Source organism: Pelobates fuscus, chromosome 4, assembly GCF_036172605.1.
Source record: "Pelobates fuscus isolate aPelFus1 chromosome 4, aPelFus1.pri, whole genome shotgun sequence".
Taxonomy (NCBI): Eukaryota; Metazoa; Chordata; class Amphibia; order Anura; family Pelobatidae; genus Pelobates; species Pelobates fuscus.
The window spans coordinates 363,927,549-363,946,772 of NC_086320.1; the positions used below are offsets into that span (position 1 = coordinate 363,927,549).

Below are 19,224 nucleotides of genomic sequence, written 5' to 3' on the forward strand. Positions count from 1 at the left end.
AATGAAGAGCGTTAGTTGGATTAGGTAGATTTGACATTACCCAAAGACAAGCAAATTGGTTACAAGCAAACATAACGCAGGGAAATATTGTTTCTTTTTTTTTTTTTAAAGGGTCACTTTTCAACGCTATAAGCATGGGAAATATAATATTTGAAGAATTGTTTTTAATCCAAAATGTTTACTCTTTGCTAGACTGCATGCTTGTAAGTATTTGCGGTCTCATTCAGGATTTGAAGACATGCAAAGGTGTGCTTACTGAAGAGAAAATAGAGCCAAGTACATTTGAACCAAGCAAAAAAGCTAAAATCTTAAAAAACTTAAATTTAACTTGGAAGCGTGTATAAAAAAAATAAATAAAAAAAATTGGATGGTTTAGAGACAGATCCAGGTTTGAAATCTAAAAATGTAACTTCGCCCAATTTTACCATTTATGAAGTGTGTGCAAGTACTACTTTGCCCACAAGGACAATAATAAAAACAAATGTCAGTACTTTCTTTTTAAAAGTCTTCTAGATATTTCCTAGGAAGATTACATATATTAAAATACATGCACTATTGCAATGTAAACTAACATTTTATTAGATCATGCACAGATTCACCAAGTAATCACCCAGGCGGAAACAAAGGTTAATAAGACAAGACAGACAAGTTCCAAGTCATGCTTGCCAGTTACTTAACTTTTATGTTTGTTATTCTTCACATTTAGGTCATATACTTCAATTATTTTGTGTAGATTTGTAGACTTGGGATGGAGTATTTAAAAACCAATGAATTGCCTTAGTTGAGGAGCATATTGTCAGACCTACAGTCTGCCATAAAGGCACCCACTTGTGATGGGATTAGCAAAAGTAGCCTCTTGGATGCCATTTTATTAGTAATCCCAGTAGGCTGAGCCAACCCCATTATAAAATTAAGCAGTTGCTCTTTTCTGAAAGTGTTAAAACACATGACCGTATATGTGGGCAACCTTGAGATGTAGCACTTGTGAAATACATGAAGTGCACGTTAAGTTTACGATTCCATATGTAAAAGTTAGAGGATGATTGCTGTTTCCCCAACGAGACCATTTCACGGAATCCAAATAAATGTTTCTAAGTAGTCGTGAAAGCTGTGTACAGATGCATGGACATACAGTGTAAATAAAATAAAGTGCACACCATGCATTATGTGAATCAAACTCCACACAGTCGGCCCAAGTGCTGGCACGCCATCGGAATTCCACAGGAAATAAGACAAGCAACTCCAACTACAGAGCACTTTATTTTGCAGCATTACATCAGGTAATCACCAACAGGTCATTAAAAAAAAGGAGTTTATCTTTTCCTGCTGTTGAAATGTTGAAAACCTTGTGTGTTAAGACAAACAGTGTGCTTGTGAAATCCTCAGGCATAAAAGCTTTATTTATTTATTTTAAATATATATGTTTACCCATTAAGAAACCAGTGAGATTAGACTGTAAACAAATAAAAAAAAAAAACTTTTTAAAAAGGATGCTAATCATAGATCGCAGTCCACATTTTTTAGATAAAGACATTGGAACAAAAAGTAGTCTCAGACTGGAAATGATGGGGGGAGGAGCACAATTGTAGTAACTATTGTTTTACCAATTCAGGACCAGAGTTAGAAAACCCCCTTGTAGCTGTACTGGTATGTCTGAACATCACTGGTTTCTCAAGAGTCAGGTAGAGAGGATAGAGGGTGAAAAGCAAGTATTCGAATCAACAGCCATTAGCATCAACTCAATGTTTATCCAGGTTAAGGTTCCCCATTGAAACATTTTAAAGATGCAACATGTTTGCCACAAATGAAAGAATACTGGATGCAAACTAATGGGGATGGAGTTCAAATCAAGTGTCCCAAGTAAATCCGCTGGACATGACTCCCAATTGGAGATTGCTTGGATTAACCACAGAGACCAATGTGTTGAAGATTGAACTTGTTTAAATCTTAAGCTATTAACTTTTAGGTGTTCTGTAGAACGGATTAAAACTTTAATAACTTGACATTTTATAAACTACATTTCTTCTGCAAAGATCTTATAGGTTGTTTTTTTTTTTTTATATAGTAATTGGGAAGATTGTTTTTCTCTTAAAGTGAGCCAAATTTTGCACACTGCCGATTCTCAATGCTTTGGGGACAATATATCAAACAAAAAAAAAAAGTGTCCCATTCGTGGAATGGATGACTGTAAAAAGGTTGAGTTGTCGTTAAAGTGTCAAAACAGTGAGATAGCAAGGTTGAGTTTCAGCTAGTAAGCAGGATAGGAAGCTTGATTTTAAAAGACATGTCACCCCCTCAGGTTTAAACATAAAAAGTTAACTTGTAAAGCAAAGCAAAGGATCAGATTAAAAAATTACCCAAATTGCACACAGACACAAGAATGCTACATATGAAATTAAAGAGAATGCACTACAAACGTCAGCATTTATTCACGTCCAACTTTTTAGCAAACAACAAAAATGAACAAATATTACTGAAAAGAATGGTCTTTCCTTTATCTTGTTTGGTGGAATGACAGTTTTTAACAGCGTTCAAAAATTATTAAACTACACGTGCTGGCGCCTACACGCAATTTTTTGAAATCTGAAATGCAGGAGTTTTTGCTGGAAAAAGGTTCAATGGGAAAGTCAACTTTATAGCAGTTTGGACAGTTATCACTTTCATCACATTTTAAACAAAATTTGAAAAATATAAAATGAAAAAAGAAAAAAAAAAAAAAAAGAAAACCACAAAAGTCATGCTGTTAGTGGACGATCTGCTCAACCACTTATGAAATATCACAGTTCACCTCCGCTTAATCCTTCAACTGCCAGAGCAATGCGTACTATACTGTTACAGCAAACATCTGGCAATTAGAAAGGCTACTTTAAAAGTGCATACAGATAATTACGATATTAAGACATAAGAAAAAAAAAAATGTTCTATGAACGTGGTCCCCAAATAGAACTGAGAATCTGCTAAATATCAGAAACTCAAACAAGCTTCTTTATTATATCTTAGCTTAGAGTGCAGAAACTCTGAACAGTTCCTTTTGAAATCTTCAAAAATGTTCCTGATAATCCACAAATGGCGCTTGTTTTAGGTTAATATTTCTGATACATGCGTGCGTTGATTTTACTTGTTATCCAAGCGTAGCATCTGCTCCTTACCATTTATTGTTAAGGACTTTAACTGCCCGTCTTCTTCAACTTCGACTCGTTCTTGTCCGTTCTCAACAATTCTGTGCGACCAAACAAAAAAAACTATGAGTTATTGCAGAGGAAAAAGTCTATCTAGGTTTAGAATACCATCTTCAGGCAAAGCTATAGAACCAATCCAAAAAAAACAAAAATGAGAAAAATCAGCAGCCAATGCATTCATTAAAGATATATTTGTCTTCGGTTTACTTTTGACCTGTGGTGTTAGCAGCTGGTATGGAACCCATAATGCTTGAGGCTCAATCCAATTAAGAGACATACTGGGATAAATACACCTCTATGTTGTTGTTAGTCACCATTAACACACCCTTTTAATTTACAGATGTGGGACCTCAGAATATAGCTTGTCTTATATTATACAAAGTGCTACCATGTCTACTTTGACTCACAGAAAGCACCCATATGTTTGCTACATTCCCTTGTGGCCATCAGACTACTACACAAACACAATTTTTATAATGAGTGGACTATAAAAAAAAAAAAGTGATTTTGCCTTCATTGTAAGGGTTATGAAATGATGCCATTTAAAAAATTAATCATACTAAAAACAGGCATGCTGCCCAAAGCTGGTAAAGTAAAAGGAGATGTAAGAAAATGATTGCAGGAGTTGCAATATAAAAAAATAAATAAACGTAAAAAATTAAAATAAAATGGTTTATATATTCTATTTGAGTGTGCCCTATCATTTAGTAATGAATAGAATTAAGACCGTCAAAAATCTCTCTAAAAAAAAAAAGTAATCAATTACCTATACTGATTAGAAAAAAGTCCAAAAGCGCATTCCAACAGTTTATATGAAAATTAATTTAAAAAAAATAAAATTAAAAAAAATAACACTTGCCAAAGGAATAGGATATGCACTTAGATGCAGAAATATAATGTTAATACTGTTGCAGGAGATAAAATTCACAACACTAAAAACATATGTTCCTTTCTAGTTCAATCTAGTCCCAAACTGGTGTTCTTTAAACAATTTCAATATAAATATGTTCTTTTGTACGGTTTCAGAATTAGAACAGATGTACAAGAATATTAGAGATAGACTAGGAACGCTGCATAAAGGTTCTTCTAATTGGCAAATGGCTTTGTCAAAACTTGTTTTTAACACCTTACACTGATTTGGAGAATTACATTTTCCTCAGAGCTGAAAAGGGAAGCTACCATAATAAAATGCTTTAGTATACAATGCATGAGAAGCTTCATATGTAAAAATGTAGGTACCCAGTTTCACCCAGAACATTTTCAGATCTCCAGGGAATTCACATCAACTTTCTTTCTATACAAGTCACATTTGCAATCCATTTTACACATACAAGTCTGTCTGATAACACAAGTCTGTCTTGGCGCCAAGGACGGTTGGTAGCCACTATATGCTGGCTAAACATAATGGGAAAAGCAAAGCAAGCATGTGCTGTGACTAGCTACAAATCTTACAATGGACGATATTATGACCAAAGGAGAGCCTACATAGGTAAGTTATAGGAACTACTTAAGACGAGTTTAAATTCCCTGTAGGGTATATTGCCTTGGCATGGAGCCTTCAAATAGAAAAAATAGAAAAAAAACACTAGTAATTTGTTGTTTGCGGTCATGTGCTGATATTTTAACCCCTTAAGGACCAAGCTTCTGGAATAAAAGGGAATCATGACATGTCACACATGTCATGTGTCGTTAAGGGGTTAATAGACTTAATTTACTAGTAGGACAATTAAAATACATTTCTATTTCTACGGTAAATGTAATAGTCCTGCAACACATTTGCAGTTTAGACAATAGGACATTGATGAGTATCAAACAAAATAAGGGGACGCTATAGTTACCAGAACGGCTACAGCTTAATGAAGTGGTTCTGGTGTCTATAGCATGTCCTTGCAGGCAATTCAATTACTTCCTAGTAACACCTCTGGTGTAAGTCACTCAGACAGTCACGACAGGTGCTTCCTACTCCAGTGCTACACAGTATGCAGCACCTACATACAGCAGCTCCACCCTCTGCATGTAGACGCTAAACGTTCCCCATAGAGATGCTTTGATTCAAATGTAAAAATAATTTTGACGGTGTTGGAATTTCACCAAAATTCCAACCCAGTCAAGAAAAATATTCAGACAAAAGAAGGTACTGTAATTTTCCAAGATGACCACTCAAGTAGAACTAACCTTTACCTGCCGCCCCCCACTCCCGGACCATAAGTGGTGATGTCACTGTCGGGGATCTTTGCAAATTCAGCAAAGTCCCCTGACATTGACAGTGCTTTAACAAGTGGAGTACACAAGAAATTACAAATATTTGCTCTAATAATGAAGTACAATACCCATCACCCTAATTCAACATCAAGAGACATTTTGAAAAGTTGAGTTCCCATTAAAAAGTTAAAAATTTATAAATCAGATGCACTCCCAAATGAAATCATGCGCAATGCACATTACCTCTTTGTGGTTATTTTCCTGCCATTAATCATTTTGGTTGAGGTTGATACAGATTTGAAGTTACCCATTCCTGATCCTCCAAATGACGAAGAGGAAAATGAAGTGAAGCCGCCATGTCCGATTGAACCAAATGAAGACGTAAAGCCTTTTGTGTATGAAAGCAAAATTGAGAAATTAAGATTACATATAAAAAAAAATAATAATTTAAAAAAAATAAACCTTGCATTTCAGTCTTAAAGAGATGTATTCATTAAGGATACTCGGACCCCATTGTAGACTCTTGGCTGCCTCAACTTCCATGGAATCAAGAACATGCATTAGAAAAGCTGCTGCTTTGGAATATTTGAGGTCTAAAGTTTAGCCGTCTTCTCATATCTCTTTACGATGTTTTTAAAGCAAAATAGAAAATAAATGCTCAGAGTTTGGCTGAATGACTATGTCCAGGATTGTCTTAAAATGATGCCAGTTTTAGAATACAAATAAAAATGTTTTTTCATAATGCCACTTTTGAGGTCCCTTCTGTACTATGAACACGGTTACCATCAATATTAAAGTATTTTTGTGATATCTGGAAACTTTGTCTACACAGAGTTACCTAGCGTTTTTATTCCAACACAAAAACAGCAGTCACAGTAGTACAAGTCAGGAAATAATGATGTAGGATTAATAATTTTGAGTGCTAGAGGTAAGAAACAAGGCCTTGCCTGCCAGCATTCGAGCTTGTCTCATTCACATATCCAGTTCTGTATTACAATGCCGTTTTACACACAGTGAATGCAGCCATCGACAAATTGACTTTTCATGCAGGAAGCCAAGCCCAGTTTTTTTTTTTAATATATATTAAGTAAATCAGGGTTTAAAGTGTAAGCCCAACACTACTAGCCAGGCTTTAAAAGTTACCAGCCACTGCAAGCCTAGAGGGTCCATGGCACACTCACTATGTTTTTTGTGTTTGACCACACTCGCCATGGGTGAATTTCTACTCAACAGGACAGATTTTTCCACTTGCCAATGGCGAGAGGACATTTTCAGCACTGAATTAGGTAGTATATTTAAAGTTCCCTCTAAACCACAGCAACCCTTTACTAGACCAGGCTATAACGAGGAGTCTCTGTCTAACATTTTTATGCAATGCTATATAAAGTTCAGTCCCTAGTTGCAGATTCAGTCATCAGATAAGATTAGAGAAACTATAGACTTATAAATAGCATCCATATCCTGGTTGCTGATAGTTTATCTACACCCTCATTCGACCTTATGAAGGAGTCTGTGCACAGCATTCACTTGAACAGCTTACCACACAACAATGCCTTTAATGCATCAAACTGATTAATGTGGGGGCAGGCTTATATAGCTATGTGATATATCCAGATAGGGAGAAATGTCAAAGTAAAAAGGCAAAATGTGCAATAACGGTTTGACTAATTATAGCAGGGGTGTTAAGAGTGTCTTGGCACCAAAAACAATAGTAAACTGCTGTCATTGTGGTGCTTTTAATGTTCCTTTAAACACACTGATGCTAGGCCCACCTCTACACTATAGCTGCCATTAACAGATCGCAGTACCTGCCACAGCCTACTTGAAAGTTGTGCTAAACAAGTAAGTTGAACAGCTTATACAATAAATGTTTAGCTATTTATTAATTATATGCTTAACAGTTTGCAGCTGTCACTATATATTATATATACACATACATCATATATATATATATTATATACATACACACACACACACACACACAAAGACACCTCTAGACAAGCGACACTTAGATATGTTAATGAAAACGCTATAATTAACCTTACGTGTGACTGCTTCCTAGTTTATCATTATGTTTTTCAAAACAAAAATGTGCAAATTCTCTATGCCACTGTTTCACCTATGTTCAAATATAAATGCACGCTGTTGTGGCGTATGACTATGCTTTGTACCCACCTGCACAACAAAAATAAAGAATTTTTTAAAAAGCTGCAAACCGTTCAGCATATAATTAATAAATAGCTTAACATTTATTGTATAAGCTGTTCATATATACATACACCTTGTGCCAGCCACGGTTCTGTTACAGTGGCATCTAAGCACCATCAGGGCATAGCATGTTCTGTGACAGTTTATTAGCAGTGTTCAAACAAGCAATGTCATTAAATAAAGAAATTGGGAAATACTGCTCTATTCACCAGAAAGATATCGCCCCCCAAAGCACATAATTGAGTTTTACAGCTGAGGAACCACCATTAATACACTTAAGGTAAAGGCCAGAAGATGCACATTATCATAGTTAATTATAACTTTACCTGTGTCGAATGGAGAGAAGCCCCCTCCAAAGCTAGGGAATCCACCAAAAGCAGAGAAAAAGGGGCCTCCAGCAGGTCTATTTCTGGGTGCCCTGGGTCCTCTCCTATTACCAAAGAAGTCATCAAATGGATCATCTGGACAAAAAGAAAAGGGATTATTATACACAGCTAAACTGCATGGAATACACAGTAAGTGAAACCCAAAATGACAAGCTACATTAACCGTCGATAACTGAAGAGTTCATTGTGATAAATAGCGCCATAAACAGGTTATGGAGACATACTAACTGAGTGTGAAAAATTGATTAATAATGAGCAGCCGTGTATTACTGGGAAATCATGTCATCACTGTGTAAACACCTCAATTTGGAAAGTAAATAACATGGAAAAGTCATTAAAAGCAAACATGTCACTAGAAATTCTGAAAAAAAAAAAAAAAAAAAAAAAAAAAACACCCACACATACAGACTTGTAATAATAGGTTGCAGAAAAGGCAACTACAATGAGGTAGCTATCTAGAAAGTAGACGTATCACCACAACTCTGCTTGTGTGCCTGGATATTTCCATAAAATTAATTGTTTTTGTTTCTCTTCAGTGTAACCCTGTCTATGTTACAGATGCCTTTAAAATATACAGGTGAGGGGGCAGGGCTTGTCCGCCATGATGAGCAGACACATGGAACGAGGGCTCCCTGAATAAAATCACCCTAATCCTTGAGAAACGGTCGTTATAAAGTGACACAAACTGTTCTTGAGCCCGTTGGAGCGTGTCTGGGATGCTCTGGGCATCAGTTGGTGCGATCTGGCGATTAGCTGCAACAGAGCTCCGGGCCTGTGAAACCACGGTCTATTGTGTTTCTGGCTGGGACGGCCGACCGGCTTACCCTCTGGCTCACTCTCACAAGGCAGTGGTGGAAAATCACCACACCTCAAGATGGTGGCGACCCCCGCTGGAGGCTTGGAGAGAGGCCCTCTGCGCACGCTTTGATCAAATATGGGAGCAATCCTAGCACAGATTCAGATTCAGAAGCCATATGCCAACTGGGAGAGCTGGAGATAGGCCTTGGAGGCTGTTTGGTCACCATACATCATCATCTAAAAAAAAAAAAAAAATGGTGCCAGGAGACCCTCAAGCACTCTTGCCATAAGAGGTTAAACCGTTCTCAAAGTGTTCCCCCAATGGACCTCCTCTCACTAGAACTTCATTCCGATATAGTTATGATGCCCGGAGTGTTCGTTTAAACAGCTTAGACTACTAAAATGTAACAGTCACAATTTTTAGAATTACAAAAAGATTTTATATAGTTTTGGTGATCAATTTTTTTCTCAATTGGAAATGTCAACATACACTAATCAACCACAGCATTGAAGCCCCTTGTAGAACATCATCATGTAGTTCTCCCTTGTGCTGCCAATACATTGCTGGTGTTTTGAGGCATAGGCTTCAAAAAGACCTCTGATTGTCTCCTGTTGTATCTGGAACCAAAACATTAGCAGCAGACATTTAAGCCCAGCAAATAGCAAGGTGGGACCTCCATAAAATCAGATTTGTTGGTCCAGCACATCATATCTGGGGAAATTGGAGGCCAAGGCAACACCTGAACTCTTTGGCATGCTCCTCAAACAATTCCTGAACAGTTTGTGAAGGGTTGTATGGTGCATTATCCTGCTGAAAGAGGCCAATGCCATCAGTGAGCACAATAGCCAAGAATATGTTTACAGGGTTTGCAAGAATCTCTAGGTAGGTGATATGTGGCAAAGTAACATCAACATGGATGCCAGGACCCAAAAGAACATTGCCCAGAGCATAACAGTGCCTCCGCCAGCCTGCTTTTTTCCCCATAGTGTATACTGCTGCCATCTCTACCCTAGGTTAGTGACACAAACGCACCCTGCCATCCACCGTGATACACCAGACAAGGCAACCTTCTTCCATTACACCATTGTCCAGTTCTGATGATCACGTCCCCATTGCAAGTGCTTTTGGCAGTGGACAGGGGTCATCATTAGCACTCTAACAGCCTGTGGCTATGCAGTTCCACCCACTGCAAACTGGAATGCAAAGTGTGTTCTATCATGGCCAGCATTAAGGTTTTCAGCAATTTTCAGCTAGCGTAGCTTCTCTGTGTGATCGGACCCGACGGCTAGTCTTCATTCCCCATGTAAAAAACATACAAATTGGTCAGCGCTAAATAACCAAATAGTGAAGAAAAGGCAGCAACCCCAAAAGGGTATCCCTCAGCCCTTTAGAAAACCTAGAAGAATGTCACAAGAAAAATAATTTTGTTATGGTGATTTTAAGCGGTGAATCCCTTTTCCTTGTGTGACATTCAATCCCCAGGTGCCTCAATGAGCCTTTGGGCGCAGAAGACCTGGACACTGTTTAACCAGTTGTTTTTCCTAGCACCACTTTTGGTAGGTACTAATCCCTGCATCCCGGAAAAACACACAAGACTTGGAGGTGCTCTGACCCAGTTGTCTAGCTATCACTATTTGGCATGTGTCAAAGAATAATATAGTATATAGAGTAAATTGAAAAAGGAGATTTGAAAAAAGAACACTTGAAACCGTTGTTAGAAAAACTGTTAAACACCTCACTAAACGGTGTAAAAAAATAAATAAATCCACAAATAAATTAGGTAGTGTTAATCTATGCAGAAAAATAATTCAACATTTTGTTACAAGAAAAAACCCACAGTTCATGAGATAAGGGATTAAAGTGGACATAAAATACAGACAGTAAATCTGAACAAACAAGTAAAATGACAATGTAGAAAGCACGCTATAATAAGCAGCCAGCCTCAAGCCAGTGACTTGATAAGGAGTCCATTTGCTGGCAGTGCACCAAATCCTATTACAGGAGCCAGTCGTAGATCCTCCATGGAACGGGATACGCCAGACCTAGTCTACTAAATAACTTCTGGGTATATAGTAAACTTGTGCTGAAGTTCCACAATTATAAGGAAAATTCTGTGCTTTCAAGTCCATCACAAAGTTAATTAGATCTGTTTCTCTGCTCCACTTCAAAGCACATAAATGCATTTTATAATTAAACACACGTCATTTGTATAGAACATTACATGGAGACACATTCCTCATCAATCATTACTATACAATAGTTAAACAATGGTTTCTTTTTCCTGAGCACCATGTATCCATATAGAATTGTGTTACATTTTTAGAGTCACCAAAATTTTCATCTATTAGCATACATACAAGTATATTTCCTGTTAATCATTTTTTTTTTTTTTAATTAATTTTATATTTGTTAGTGACATTGCGAACAAGTTTTGACACAATGACATATGGATAGATGCTGCTCAAACATTAATTGCATTTGATTTAATTTAAATAAGAATGCATTTTTTAAACTAGAGTAGATTGGTTTTGATATATAGATATAGTAATGGTATAATTATTGATGGGCAATGTGTCTCCATGCAATCCTTGTCAAAGTCGCTCAGGTCTTTTCACTTGCCCATTTTTGCTGCTTTCAACACATGAAATTTAAAAGCTGAATGTTCGCTTGCTGTTTAATATATACCACCCCCTTGACAGGTACCATTGTAGCAATATAATTATTATTATTATATTATTTATATAGCGCCAGCAAAAATTTTACAAAATAGAGACAATACTGTACCAAATAAGTCAAACGAAAATGGATCTCTTCCTCCAAAAAATTCCCTGAAGACATCATCAGGACTACGGAATGTGAATCCAAATTCAAACGGATTGTCAAAATGACTTCCACCTGAAAAATAAAAATAAATAAATTGAAGTATATAAGTAACAGGGCAAAGTTATGATCAGTTAAAACCAGTATGGACCCTAAGCTCTCATGCAACATTTACAAAATTGGTGGCTGATGTTTGAGACCAGTGATTTAAACTAGATGTGTTCGCTTAGCAAGCAGTTTGATTCTAGTAAACTAACTTGGCTCTTCTTACACTAAAGTCCTTAAGTATACCGTTAAGATTTGAGACAAGTTGTACACACCTAGATGCCCTTCACTGACACCACCTCTTCTAACTTAACAGTCTTCTTCACCCTTTAGGAGCCTTATACTCTCGTTTCCACATTTTTAAATTAAAACATTTGTATTGATTTTGTTTAAAGTAAATAAATACAAATCTGTAAAATACACAGCGGTATTTAAATATAAAAGTATAAATGAGGGGGAGAATGAAGAAGAAGAAAAAAACCCACTAAGAATTGCTGGACTCTAACACCATAAAAACCCAAACCTTACTGGTTTCACAAAAGGAGTGAGAACTTAAAACAAAAACAATTTTAAATAAAAGTATTTGTACAGCCACTTACCACCACCACCACCTCCGTTGTTGGTTAATCCTTCCTTTCCATATCGGTCATAGATATCCCTCTTTTTAGCTGCAACAGGGAAGAACAATGAAAAATGATTTGTGCTCCAACAATGCAGTTTACCCAGGGTTAGTTTTAATGCAGGCAGTTGGACTTTAGATGTGCTAGAGTTCATTCTGCATGGCTATTTTTGGACCTTCTCACTGCTTTGCAGCAGAACACAGACGCGCTCTCGCTATTAATAGTATAGAGAGTGCTTTCGAAGACGACGGACATATCAGTTATTACAAGAGCCAAAAGGTCTCATTTTCATTGTTTTGAAATTTAGATATTTATATTTTTGGGCAGAATCCAGACCTTTTGTTTTCATTTATAAGTAAAAGGTGTTATCGAATAATCAAGCAGAATAATTTGAGTATCTCTTTGCATCATAATAAAGCTTTTCTATATTAAAGTGATACTCCAGTAAGATAGTTAGATTTGGGGTTGGAAGTCATCAACACAACCAAGATACATACAAATGCATTGTAGTTTTATATAAATTATAAAAACATTTTGTTTTAATGGATTATTAAAAAAAAAAAAATGTTTAACCCCTTAATGACACACGACTTGTGTGACTTGTCACGATTCCCTTTTATTCCAGACGTTTGGTCCGTAAGGGGTTAATATGAAAGGGTAAGCTCTAGTGCAGTGATGGCTAACCTTGACACCATAAATTGTTTCTGGACTACATTCACAATGATGCTCAGCTAGCTTATAGAGTCTAAAAGCTAGCGGACCATCAAGGGAAATATAGTCCAGAAACAATTTATGGTATCAATGTTAGCCATCACTGCAAGTCTAGTGCATGCTATTAAACTTACTGTATGACATTTCACGATACATGTGGGATACCGACAATCATGCCCCACTTCCATTACATGCACTCTGGTCATGAAGACCCTCATGCTATTTAACATGACTAGATGGCTACAATAGTATAAAGATGAATATATCCTTTGGGTATGGTTTGAGTAGATAAAAGTTTCCGGAAAAAAAGGGCTATAAATGGCAGCCCCCATGGAGCAGCGGAAAGTAAGAAGATACACTGAAAAATATTAAACTTCAGAATATTACGTAATAAAGCTATTACATGAAATGCTTTACTTTCAGGAAAACCAAAGTACAAATTTTCCTTGTAAAGTCAGACAGACATCTGCCATACGCACCATCGGATAATACTTCATATGCTTCCGCGACTTCTTTAAAACGCCTCTCAGCTTCGTCCTTATTGTCTGGATTTTTATCTGGATGCCACTTTAGGGCTAACTTGCGGTATCTGCAGTAGGGATACCAAGAGATTAGATAGGAGCCCATTAAAATAAGTCTCTATAAACGGTCATATATGACTGCATGGGGAACAGAAAATCAATACAATTTGTAATATAAAATTGTTACAAACTTTGTGATAAAATATATATTCCACCACTAGTTGTGATTGTGGGTCGCTTCAAAATTAAAGTAATTTACAAGGAGATCTTGTGGTCTACTGTCACCTGAGTATGCACAAGCTGTTGTGATCTGAGTCTGTCCCAAGTGGCTCTTTCCAAGGGGAGTGTGCCCATTGTGATTCTGCACCTTTTATATACTCCATACCATTACACTATATATGTTTTATCATTCTTTACAGCTTAATATTGCTGGGTTAACCCTTAGGGGCAAGTGTGATGAGTGCCAATAACGTGTGATGAGTTGGGATAGGTAAAGAGAAATAAATGGCACTGCATCTGTAAGAGCATCACGTCTTTATCAACATTGTAAAACTGAAGCAATCTGATATTAGGCTACAAAGTATGGAGAATACCTTCTGGGTTCTCTATAGGCAATGATGAAATGGCAGTACAAACTTACACGGACAGCCGCATTAAAACCACTAGCAAGTGAAGGGAAACATATTGATTACATCATTACAATGGCACCTGTCAATGGGTATCTTAGGCAGCAAGTGAACAGTCTGTTCTTGAATTTCATGTATAAACAGGAACAAAATGGTCATGTGAAAAGATCTGAGCAACTTTGGCAAGAGTCAAATAGTGATGGCTAGACGACAGGGTTAGAGCAACTCCAAAAAGGCAAGTCTTGTGAGGTGTTACTGGAAAAATGTTTCAAGGAAAGACCGGTGAACTGGTGCCACGGTCATGAGAGCCAAGGATCATAAATGCACATGGTAAATGAAGGCTAACCCATCTAGTCCATTCACACAGAGGAGCTACTGTAGCTCAAATTGCTGGAAAAAAGTTAATGCTGGCCATGATAGAAAGGTGTCAGAGCACACAGTGCATCTCAGTTTGCTTCATACAAGGTAGCTGCAGACCGGTCAGAGTGCCCATGACCGCAGAGGTGAGCGCCAGAACAGGACCATGGAGCAATGGAAGAAGGTTGCCTGGTCTGAGGACACTCATTTTCTTTAAGATCAGGTTGATGGCTAGAGTGTGTGCAACATTTACCTGGAGAAGAGATGGCAGCAGGATTCGCTATGGGAAGAAGGCAAATCGGCACAGGAAGTCTTTCTTATGCTATGGGCAATGTTCTGCTGGGATTCCTTGGGTCTTTGACGCATACCAACTACCTAGACATTTTTGTAGCAATGGTGTTCCCTGACGGTAGAGGCCTCTTGCAGCAGGATAATACACCCTGCCACACTGCAAAAACTTATAAGCAATGGTTTGAAGAACAGGACAAAGAATCAAGGTGTTGTCTTGGCATCCAAATAGCCCAGATTTTAATCCGATTGAGCATAGGTGGGATGTGCTGGAACAACAAATGTGATCCTTGAAAGCCCCACTTTGAAACTTGCAGGACTTAAATGATCTGCTGTTAATGTCTTGTTGATAAAAATCACATGACATGTTCAGAGGTCTTCTGGAGCCCATGCCTCGACACATCAGAGCTGTTTTGGCAGCATGAGGGGGACCTACACAATGTTGGAGCTTCTCACTACTAACACTGAGAAGCAATCAGTGTATAAACCACGTTGTGCCTTTGAATAGAATTATTTGAGGTGATGCTGCACTAAACAGTAAAAAGTAATTATATATAGTTTCAAAACAAATGAAATTATTTATTATTAAATTATTTTTTTCATGTAGAGAATTTGTATCCAGGCCACATGACACATGTGAAAAAGATTTGGTTAGAAAAGAGACAGATGGGGAAGGTCATGGGTAAGCCAGATAGCTACGTTTTAACACTGGACAGCTATGTTTGGCAGGGAGCATCAGTACACATGGAAGACCTAATCTGCTAAATAAAGGTACTAAATCTAAAGTCTGCTAAACCTGGCAACCAATTTGTATACCAGCAGAAAAAGCACAGAGTTAAGTAACCAATAGACATGAATATGCAGTCACTATTACATGATCGCAGGATCACAATTTTAAACAAGCATTAAAAATACATGTACAACAGTCAGAAAATGTTAAGACTCTTAAAAACTTACGCTTTTTTAATGTCATCTGCTGAGGCGTTCTTATTAACTCCTAAAATAGAATAGTATTCCACCATGATTTAAAAGGGTAGTGTCAAAAAAGGTGACGTTTAGAGACCTGTGAAAAGTTAAAAGAGAAGACATATTTAAAAAAACAAGACCAAAAGGGAATGAGGAAAGTTCTGAAACATATTGATACATAAGGCTTTTCTTGTTAATCTTTGTATTTGTTTTGTTATATCTACAAAACAAAGCAGAACCATGCACATTGGCTAGTATCAGCTGAGCACTCCTAGGCAACAAGCAGAGTCCTGCATTGGCCATACTTGCGTCTACTAAAACATCTGGTTTCTACAGCAGAGGATTGAATGCGGCAGTGGGCACCTGACTGTACCCAGGTAAGTAGTCTTACCAAGCTAAACCCATTTGACAAATTACACTGGGACAGCACCAGTGTAACAACAGATTGTAGCGTTTATGGTGCCATTAGGACAATCAAAGGAGACAACTCCGTCAAGAAATGGAACATGTGGTATCTTAATATTGGTGTAGAGGTTCCGGTTATGAAGCAGCATAATGGAAGCATTCATCTTTACCAAAAAATAAGTTTACAGAAATGTTTCTTACATTGCTTCAGATCTGTAGTATATGTACTCTGAGTGCTGAAGTAATGACTCTCATATACACATATTACTGCTTTACTCGTATTGGCTACAAACAGCCCTAAAGAGGACAGGACAGACAGCTTAGGAGCTGCTATTCTGAAGAAACATTAAAGTATATTAGCACAAAAATTTATTTTAAATAATTCATACTTTTCTCTTCTACTACTTTCACAGTCATATATAGTGAAAAATAAAAAGATCTTGGAAAAGTACACACACAAAGAAAAAGGACATATAGACCTCAGCAGTGAAACAATAGATGGGAGTGTAGGATTGATTCCAGTGGCACACAAAAAGTTTACCAGGGATGCCTTGGTGAGACGGGATAAAAAGGAAAACACAAAAAAATAATAATAAAACACCAAAAGGTTTCTCCTACTGCATGGTGAGCCCATGTCATGTCACACAAAGATCAAATAAAAACACACACACTTGGTTTCTAATGCTATTGACATTTGGGTAGCAATGGTTAGTAACCAGCAGATCCTTTCCTCACCAACAAGAAGACTCCAATTCCGGTCAAGGGGTCAGTTCTTATGCCATAAGCTCCTGTCAAGCAAGTTTTTAACAGGATAAAAAAAAAAATTGATTTCCAAGAGCAATTCCACTTATCACATATGATAACTGATGTGTATTTGCCATCATACCAATTGTTTCACTGATAGTGTAGTAGTGGTAGTGAAGGGGTTAAGAGGCAAACATATTTGGCTATTGTAGCAGTGCTTAAGTTTTAATGTATAGAAAATGATAACAAAAAGTGTTCCTGTTAGTACAGTGCAGTGATGAGCATTTACAAATGGTCTGCCAAAAGCTGAAGGTCAAGCAATGGAAGTGCGGTCTGTTACAACACACCCACATGTGCTATTTTTGTAGACCCTGGAACTACAGTTTAAGATACTACGTCTCATGTTTAGACAAGAGATTTTAAATCACTGTGAATAAGACACCCAGCTGATTTTAAACATACACTACACTTCCTTATTGGAATTTCCTGAAACACTAATGGTTGCACAGCAGAATGATTGTTTATGAAGCCAATGTCAGCAAGCAGTTAACGGGACACTAGTCACCAAAATAATGTTGGCTTAATGAAGCAGTTTTTGTGTATAGATCATGTCTGAAGTTTCACTTATGCTCAATTCTCTGCCATTAGGAATTAAAGTCACTTGCTTCTGTTTATGCAGCCCTGGTCACATCCCTAGTTTTTATCAACTGCTGTGTATATTGAACTTTAAAATCTCACACACACAGGAGTCTTCTGCAGGTTCTTCAAGCTATTAACTGAGTAGGAGGAGATCAGGGATTCTAAATTAAACAGAATTTGCAATAAAGGAAGTATAAACATTTGATTACTCTTTACAGGAAGTGTTTAGGAAGGGTGTGCAAGTCACATGCAGGGAGGTGTGACTAGGACTGCATAAAAGGGTATTTAACTCCTAAATGGCAGAGAACTTAGGAGTGAGGATGCAGGGGCATAATCTATAGATCAAAACTGCTTCATTAAGCTAAAGTTGTTTTGGTGATTATAGTGTCCCTTTAATTTGTCGCAAGTTGCAAGAAGGCTGGGTTAACTGAACCAGTAACCTATGGTTTATAGTTCAGTTTTTTTTATTTATTTCATTTTTGAGGAGGCGGGGCAAAGGTAGATAGGGTAAAAACAGAAATTGGGAAAGAACAATACAAATGTTGCCCTGGCAAATATAAATTCACCCTTATTGAATGTGATATTAACACTCCAGGCTTGCAGTGGAGTGTAACTTTTAAAGTCTTCCTAGTGGTGTAGGGCTTGCAATTTTAAGCCCTGCATTTATACATACACATATCTTAAACCCTCATCCTTCATGGGAACAATCGTATAAATCGCAATTCATAAACAGTCAGAGTTTACCATATAATAAAATAAGTAAAAATAGTAATGGAAGACTTCTAATCAATTTCTTGTCAAATCAACATGTCTTAAACGTCATGCTTTTATTTTTATAAAAATATTTAGCATATGAGGTATGAAGCTACGCAATATTGCAGGTGTATATTTTCTGTATTTATGAAGATATAGGGGTGCAGCAAATTTTTGTCACCATCTTGTTTAATTTAAAGGAACACTATAATGTTAGGAAAACAAAAGTGCTAAAGCTAGTGTCCTTCAGGCATAAAGCCGGTGAGTCAATGAGAGTATGTCATAAAGTAAGGGTAATGAAGTCTGTATATCAATCCATTTTAAAGTGCACAGATCACAATTTCTGATGTGACATGAAAGTCAGAATGTGTTTAAACTTGTCTGGAGTAAAAAAAATAATACTGTTAATGTGCATTCCTGTTTTACCTAAACATAACACTTGAAACATAACACTGGCATTTTATCTTCAAAATTGGTTAAAAAAAAAAAAAAAAAAAAAAAATCACATTTGAAGAAAAATTCAAGGCCTGTTTGAATAAATGGCAGCAAACAGCATCACATGTTAAAATGGTGTAATAATTACAAGTGTGTACGGGGAAGAGAGGGAGAGAAAACAATTGTTAAATACGGATCTGCACACACCAAACTGCTTTTCCCACAGAAATCTCACATTTGCAGTGATACTACTGCAGGGGATTTTAGTTATAGGCATATGCAAAAGGAGTTTAACAAAAAATAAATTCCACTTTATACATAAATTCCTTGGAGTATAGGTCTGCTGTATCCCTTGCAGTAGAATTGTAAAAAATATTTTAAAAAGTGACTGTATAACTGGGATTTGTGGCATGAGCACTTTGGTGGAGAAGAGGCAAGTAGAAGAAAGGAAAATCGTATTGACACTTTTTGACCAGTTACGTTATCTGCTCAGAAGACATTGCACACCAGCTCAATAAAG

General features: G+C 37.0%; 1 protein-coding gene across 1 annotated transcript in view; it reads right to left on the minus strand.

Moving 5' to 3' along the window:
- The window catches only part of DNAJB6 (DnaJ heat shock protein family (Hsp40) member B6), a 91,142-nt gene that overhangs the window by 42,364 nt on the left and 29,554 nt on the right, over window positions 1-19,224 (minus strand). The window contains exons 2-8 of the mRNA XM_063452666.1: window positions 15,720-15,825; window positions 13,450-13,559; window positions 12,248-12,307; window positions 11,559-11,669; window positions 7,916-8,050; window positions 5,625-5,769; window positions 3,150-3,220 (exon numbers count right to left, since the gene is read on the minus strand). Of these exons, the coding sequence (XP_063308736.1) occupies window positions 3,150-3,220; window positions 5,625-5,769; window positions 7,916-8,050; window positions 11,559-11,669; window positions 12,248-12,307; window positions 13,450-13,559; window positions 15,720-15,784 (697 nt within the window). The 5' untranslated portion in view covers window positions 15,785-15,825. The remainder of the gene's footprint in view (window positions 1-3,149; window positions 3,221-5,624; window positions 5,770-7,915; window positions 8,051-11,558; window positions 11,670-12,247; window positions 12,308-13,449; window positions 13,560-15,719; window positions 15,826-19,224) is intronic.